This window comes from Henckelia pumila, chromosome 2 (genome assembly GCF_033568475.1).
Source record: "Henckelia pumila isolate YLH828 chromosome 2, ASM3356847v2, whole genome shotgun sequence".
In the NCBI taxonomy this organism is placed as follows: Eukaryota; Viridiplantae; Streptophyta; class Magnoliopsida; order Lamiales; family Gesneriaceae; genus Henckelia; species Henckelia pumila.
Window position 1 is genome coordinate 22698586 of NC_133121.1, and position 7135 is coordinate 22705720.

Below are 7135 nucleotides of genomic sequence, written 5' to 3' on the forward strand. Positions count from 1 at the left end.
AAGGGCAATGAATTTTCTTGATGGAACAGCTAAACGATGTCGTCTATGGTATTTTTCTCTATTTATGACGCTCAAACCATCAGCGAACTGCATCATTTCTCTCTGTTCGTCGCTCTCCCAGGAAATCTCAATCCTCCAAATCGCAGAAGCGTGAGTTTCAACTGGCCTTGTTTTTCTTACACTTTGTTCGAATTTTTTATGTTTAGAATTCAATTAATTGCAGTAATATAGCTGATTTATTGAAACCCCCAATTTAAAACCCATTGGATTTCATTGATTTTGTTGTTCCGGGGTACTTTTTTTAGATATTATCATTATATGCATAGATTTGGCTCAGAGCTTTTGTGAAATTCGTGATTTTCGGGTGTACAGGCGTTTATCTGTAATTTTCCGACATGCCGGCGACAGCGGGGAGGGTTCGCATGCCAGCGAACAACCGGGTGCACAGCAGCGCCGCCTTACAGACCCACGGAATATGGCAGAGTGCGATTGGCTACGATCCGTACGCGCCCAATAAAGAGGATAAGAAGGACAAATCGACTCAGAAGAGCACCGTCCCTGAGCCTGAGGGTGAGAATGCGTATGCTAGTTTTCAGGGTTTACTTGCTCTTGCTCGTATCACCGGATCCAATGCTGACGAGGTTCGTGGTGCGTGCAAGAAGTGTGGTCGAGTAGGGCACTTGACGTTTCAGTGTAGGAATTTTTTGAGTGCTAAGGATGAAGGTGATAGAGAGGGGAGAGACCCTGACGCAATCCAAAATGCTGTCTTCACTGGTTTGGAGAAGCTGAAGGGGGAGAGAGTGAGGAAAGGCAAGCGTGTTGAGGAGAGCGAGGAGAGTAGCGAAGAGGAAGAAGAGAGTGAGACTTCTGATTCGGACTATGATTCTGAGATGGAGAGGGCAATTGCTGAGAAATATGGGAAGAGATTCAGTGGGGGGAGGTCGAAAGTTGGTATGAGTACCAAGAAGAAGGATGCCAGTGAATCTGACGAAGATAGGGATGGAAAAAAGAGGGGTAGGTCGAGGAGAAGAAGTCTCAAGAGTAGTGGGCGTAGGGACTCTGAGGATGAGGAAGAAGTAAGCAGAAAGAAGAGGAAGGAGAAGGAGAAGAGACGGAGAAGGGACCAGGATTCTTCGGATGAGGAGGAAGAGCGTAGACGTAGGAGGAGGAAGAGTAGGAAGGAGAGGAGGAGTCACAGACATTCTGATGATGATATGTCTGATGATTCTGCCAATCAGCGACAAAAGAGAAGGAGGCGGCGGGGATACTCCTCGGTTTCTGATTCTGATGACAGTGGCTCAGATGCTCGAGTGGGAAGGAGCAAGAAGAGATCGGGAAAAAAGAGCAGGAACCATCACCGTGAAGACTGAAGAGGCATAGTTTCTGGTGCCTGTTATCATATTCTCTAGTAGTAAAAGAAAATTTCATCTCGTGTTTAAAACACGTCTTTAAACCACTTGCTTGGTTGTCATGTCATGTTTGTGATTGCAATGTTATTCAGTTCGTTGACAACTTGACATCATTTGTTGTGTTGTGGTTTTTCTTAATGTGTTGGACTATTGCGTTCGATGATTGTTCTCGTTCTTGCTGTAATAAAATTTTGGTTTGTTCCAAATATGATAAATAAAACATGTAAATTAAAATATCTTAGTTTATATACAGAAATAAGGAAACAGAGTTAAAATCGTGCGTATATTCATAACCGCTGGTCAATTTCTACAAATTAGAATCCAAACTGCCAAGGCAAGCAACAAGAACCAAAATCCATGCCATTTCTTCGAGGATTACATCAGATGCTATACAATTATGATACCATAATAGTCTGGACTACATGGCTTAAGGTACGTTATTGCATGAGTTCACATTAATCATGCGACCTTGAAAATTCTGTAGCCTCCAAATGAATTAGCAATCATCATGATGCATTGGATTTTAAACCCTACTTCAAAACCACTTGAAGGGCATAATTTTGCATTGCCAAAAACTCGTCCTGTGCAGCCAATAAGGGCGATGGAGCATTTATCGTATCATAGGACGAGTTTTTGACAATGCAAAATTACCACGGTGTCATCATGTTTCCTCCCGGCACCGCACGGGTCCCTTAATATCATAATATCTCTACATCGCCAGGATAAACAAGAGTGGATGATGTGCGTGCATGCAGTCACAGAGTTTGGTACTACTGGGATTCAACCTGTTCTATGAGCTTCAGTAAGCTATAGGTCTCGGAATCTGGCCTAGCCCCTCCCAAGACCATTCTTTCAAGAAGCTTAGGCTCATAAATCTTGGCTTTTACATACACCTTAATCAGCGCATTGAAGACGAATGTATACCTAGTGTAACCGGATTGCTTCAATTCTTCAAACAACTTTTCTACATTCTCTACATCACCATTCCCTGCAAAGATTTCCAGTATCAAAAAAGTAGTCTCCAGCCATGGAGTAGATCTTCTGACCTTTGAACTGATTCTGAAAACCATCCCTAATTCAAGAGTTCTCACTGCTTCTTTAATTAATCCTGCCTTCAAACAACCAAGTGCAAGGTGGCGAAATGTTATGGCATTTGGTTTGCATCCACCTTTCTCCATTTCTTTATACACCGCAGTTGCTTTAGTAATTAGCCCATGTTTGCAGTAAACAGATATCATTGAATTAAACTGCTCGGTGGATTTTAACCCCTTGTATGATTCCATGTCAAACCACAGTTTCTCTGCTCGAGCAAGGTCTCCGATCTTGCCAAAAGCTTCTATAGCCAACACAAAACTTTTCACCCTAACATGTGGTAGTTCTCGAATCTTGAACCATGTTCTATCTAGCTCCTTGTGCTTCCCCATATATCCATATAATATCATAAGAATGTCTAGTGTTGACCAGTTAAGTCCAGTCATGGACTTTTCGATAGCATCTACATAAGCCTCACACACAGTGAAAAGCTTTGCCGCAGCATGTGCAACAGCCAATATACAGTAAGTTATCTCATTCGGTCCAACCATCATCCGCTTCATATTGTCAAATACCTTGAGCAAACGTTCAATATTGTGCTCATTGGCTTCTATTTTCAAAAGAATGTTGTAAGTCGAGACATGTGGAATCACTTTATCAGCTTTCATCTGTATCAAAATTTTCTGAACTTCTTTCCTATAACTAGGAGAAGAATGAAGTATAATGAGGCGATTGAAAGCCAAGTAGGATATGGGATGACCCAACTCCCTCATCTTCTTCATGTATTCCAATGAAAGTTTAACCAACCCTTTTTCCAAGCATCCAAGAACAAGATTGTTGTAAAGAAGCTCGTTTTTAAACTTGGATGGGATATGAGCGAAGAGGGTCTCACCTTGAGATACTCCGTGAAGCTTGGTCGTAAATTCTAATAAGTAGGAGTAATCTAGTTCATTTGGCTTGTATGGCTTCTCCCTTATAACCCACTCCATCACCTGAAAAGATAAGCAAACTGTTGAGCTTCTATTCTTGTTCAAGCATCTAGTTTGCAATTACTGCTCGTGACTAAGAAAACATTTTTTCGTTTTGTTTTGTTCCTGTAAATTACCCAGAAAGCGGTATTTGGAAAGAGAATTTGCTAGTATTTTTATATACAACTGGGGTAGGGGATTTGAAGGAATCACCTCTTCTCTTCCTTAATGGAAGAGAAGACAAAGGTTCTTGGCAAAAGAGTGCGATGGTTGATTCCATTTTGCTCCATAATACTAGATTAGAACCAATGGGAGCATAACAAATTAACTAGTCAGAGAACCAAGGATTACAGTGAAGAATGAAGATAACTAGATATTAGATAGAAGCAGTGGATGAACAACCCTACAGTTTGACTTTTACATATACAAAACTAAATGAAGAACCCATTTTTTTAAATGAAACGAATGCATTGAACACTTTTGCTCAAGTTGCAATTTCTTGAAGCATTTCAACAAACACTTGGCAAACATCGAAGCAGATCTCTCACCTCCAAAGCTCGTTTATTAGATTTTAGCTTGCGCAGACGGTTGATGGCGTGGAAAACTTCGCCCCTGTGTATCGGAAAGCCATCACCCATCCAACTTTGGAAGGCAGAGATGACGGATTCTCCCTTACGCAATTTCTCAATCCTACAGCTCAGGCTCTTTGCTCCTGCTTCGTTGTTATCCTTCACAGACTCTGGAGCAGTTGTAATAGCTTTTGATGAATTTATGGCGCCGAAGCAGAGATTTTGATGGATGCCAAATGTTCGACGTATTGCTGTTGTGAAGGCTATAATTCGCATGCTTTGATTCGGAAGAGGGAATCAAACGCACTTCTCTCACTCATGGCGCCACGCCAACGCTAGTTTCTCAACTATGCTCGTGATTTGACAAACAAAACAAAACAAATCTTTCCTCACATAATCTAATATTGTATTAATTTTATAACAGATCTCCTATTTGATATAATTCATAAAAAAAATATTATTTTCATTTTATATTTCAATCAAATCGACAAATCTCACAAATTTTTATTTTTAAGACCGTCTCACGTGAAACTTATTGTGAGAGAATGTCTGCCGTATTGGATTGGCCAAAACTTGGCTGATGGGCTTGGACATGATCTCACTTACTTGTTGTTGGACTTGGGCCGAGACTAATTTTTTTGGCCAAATAATTAGTGAGGCCCTAATACAACATGGATGTGAGAATGAGCCCGGTAGTAGCTGGAGGTTGGGGGAAAGTTCAACTAACTAACAAACTCAAGCAATCGTTTTCAGAGGCTGTGACAATACAGTTGAGCAGGGGAATTGAGTTTCGAGGTTAAGCATTCACTTGATGCATTTTCTATCATCAGTTAGATTTCCATTAAAAGACAGAGAGTAGAGAGGAGTAGCAGCGAAAGAAAAGGGAAGAACAAGGCAAAGGAGGAGATCAAAGCTCTGTAACTTGTTCACATCTTTCATGTCTGTAATGAAAATTTTCTTACTTGTACTCTGGTATATTGTGGTGTATTTTGGTATCTGGATTGTTGGGTGAATGAATAAAGAAAAGGCCTCCCATGGATGTAGGCTTATTCATAGCCAAACCACGTATATCTCGGTGTCGTTTATTTTCTTGCATTTGACTTCAATGTTGTTGTTTTGATTCGAGTTCGTGGTTGATTGTGATCGTGTGATCTTCTTGATATTACTTGTGTTGTTACTTGTGCAATCTATTCTTGATTTTGAGTTGTGTTCTTGGAGCTGTTAATCCTATTGAATCCCAACAGTGGCGCCGTCCGTGGGAATCATAGATTCAATGAGACTGATGAAGTTCGACATAGAGAAGTTCACGGGCAAGAACGACTTTGCCCTATGGAAAATCAAGATGAAAGCGATTCTGGTTCAGCAAGGGCTTGGAGAAGCATTGAAATCCAAGGAAGAAAAGTCATCTTCATTGAATGAGAATGAACGTGCTGATATAATGGAGAAGGCTCAATGTGTTATTATCTTGTGTCTTGGGGATAAGCCATTGAGGGAAGTCTCTAGGGAACAATCAGCTTGTGGGATGTGGCTTAAACTCGAAAGCATTTATATGACTAAGTCACTTGCCAACAGGCTCTATATGAAGCAACAGCTATACTCTTTTAGATTTCAAGAAGGGAAAAACATTGAGGATCAAATTGAGGAGTTCATCAAGATCCTTGATGATCTGAAAAATGTTGAGGTTAAACTCGAAGATGAGGAGAAAGCTATTATATTACTCAATGCCCTACCTAAATCTTATGAAAACTTCAAGGATGCCATGTTGTATGGCAGAGACCAGTCCATATCTTTGGATGAAGTCCAGTCATCAATTCAATCAAAGGAATTGCATAGTAAGATCCAAGTAAATGGTCAATCTCTGAGTGAAAGCTTGAATGTAAAGGGAAGGCCAGATAAGAGGACTCAAAGCTCTTATAAAACCAGAGCTCATTCAAAAAGTAAACCAAAGTATAAGTGTTTTATATGCCACAAAGAGGGACATTTTAAAAGGGACTGTCCTGAAAGGAAGAAGAAATTCTTTGAGAAACCGAAAGAAAATGCAGGGGCTGCTGTTGTAACTGAGGGTTATGACAGTGCAGAGGCTATTGTAATGACTGATAGTGATATGAAGAATATCTGGATTCTAGAATCTGGTTGCACTTATCATATGTGTCCTACCAAGGGCTGGTTTGAGGAGCTAAATTAATCAGATCAGGGAATGGTGCCACTGGGAAATGATAAGTCATGAAGGATCAAAGGATTTGGTATTATCAGATTACAGATGGACAGTGGTGAGGAAAGAATACTGAAGGATGTCAGATTTGTCCCTGAACTAAAGAGAAATTTATTCTCTTTGGGAACACTTGAATCTGGTGGATATAGTTTCAAATCTGAAAATGGAGTGATAAAGATTTCCAGAGGTGCTCTTGTAGTGATGAAAGGATTGAGAATAAACTCACTATACATCCTACAAGAAAAGACTGTCATATGAGGTTCAGTCTTAATTCATGAAGCACAAGCCAAGTAAAGTTTATGGCATATGAGACTTGGCCATGCAAGTGAGAAGGCACTGTTGGAGTTGTCAAAGCAAGGTCTTCTTTGTGGTGATGAAGTGAGAGGACTTGAATTTTGTGAATGCTTTTTAGGAAAAGCAAAGAGGGTGAAATTTGAACAAGGAAAACATACATCTACCAAGCCACTGGAATATATACACTCTGATCTCTGGGGTCCTTCGAAGACTCTCACCCATGGAGGTTGTAGATACTTCATGTCCATCATTGATGATCATAAAAGAAGAGTTTGGACTTACTTGTTAAAATCAAAGGATGAAGCTGCTCTAAAGTTTAAAGAATGGCTGGTGAACATAGAAAACAAAACAGAACACAAAGTGAAGTATCTAAGGACATATAATGTCCTGGAATTCCTCTCAAAGGAATTCAAGGATCTGTGAAGCAAAATGGGTATTACTAGACACTTTTCTGTGCCTCACACCCCCCAGAAAAATGGAGTAGCTGAGAGGATGAACCGCATACTTCTGGAAAGAATAATATGCCTAATATTGAATGCTGGATTACTTAAAACCTTCTGGGGTGAAGCCCTTGCAAGATCAACCTATCTTATTAACAGATGTCCTGCAAGTGGGTTGAATCAAAAGACTCCTATGGAAGCTTGGAATGGA

The 7135-nt window shown here is 40.3% G+C and overlaps 2 protein-coding genes across 3 annotated transcripts; one reads left to right on the forward strand and one right to left on the reverse strand.

Annotated features, from left to right (window-relative positions):
• Positions 1-31: 31 nt before the first annotated feature.
• On the forward strand, positions 32-1520 carry LOC140882867 (CAX-interacting protein 4). The gene is made up of 2 exons (XM_073289096.1): positions 32-150; positions 373-1520. The coding sequence occupies exon 2, from the start codon at positions 396-398 to the stop codon at positions 1368-1370; it is 975 nt and encodes a 324-aa protein (XP_073145197.1). The 5' UTR covers positions 32-150; positions 373-395; the 3' UTR covers positions 1371-1520.
• Positions 1521-1699: 179 nt separating this feature from the next.
• On the reverse strand, positions 1700-4325 carry LOC140883873 (pentatricopeptide repeat-containing protein At1g07590, mitochondrial). 2 transcript variants are annotated; one of them, XM_073290484.1, is made up of 2 exons: positions 3958-4325; positions 1700-3433 (listed from the first exon to the last, which is right to left on the reverse strand). In XM_073290484.1, the coding sequence occupies exons 1-2, from the start codon at positions 4252-4254 to the stop codon at positions 2180-2182; spliced, it is 1551 nt and encodes a 516-aa protein (XP_073146585.1). In that variant the 5' UTR covers positions 4255-4325; the 3' UTR covers positions 1700-2179. The 2 variants fall into 2 exon arrangements, with proteins under 2 accessions (XP_073146585.1, XP_073146586.1); XM_073290485.1 differs by lacking the exon at positions 3958-4325 and adding an exon at positions 3623-3709.
• Positions 4326-7135: the final 2810 nt, after the last annotated feature.

What these genes read in the sequence shown, in the direction of transcription:
- LOC140882867 (XM_073289096.1), top strand. Translation starts at nt 396, where the DNA reads ATGCCGGCGACAGCGGGGAGGGTTCGCATGCCAGCGAACAACCGGGTG.
- LOC140883873 (XM_073290484.1), bottom strand. Translation starts at nt 4,254, where the DNA reads ATGCGAATTATAGCCTTCACAACAGCAATACGTCGAACATTTGGCATC. An exon ending in CTAATAAACGAGCTTTGGAG is followed by an intron (nt 3,434 to 3,957) that starts GTGAGAGATCTG and finishes TTATCTTTTCAG; the next exon opens with GTGATGGAGTGGGTTATAAG.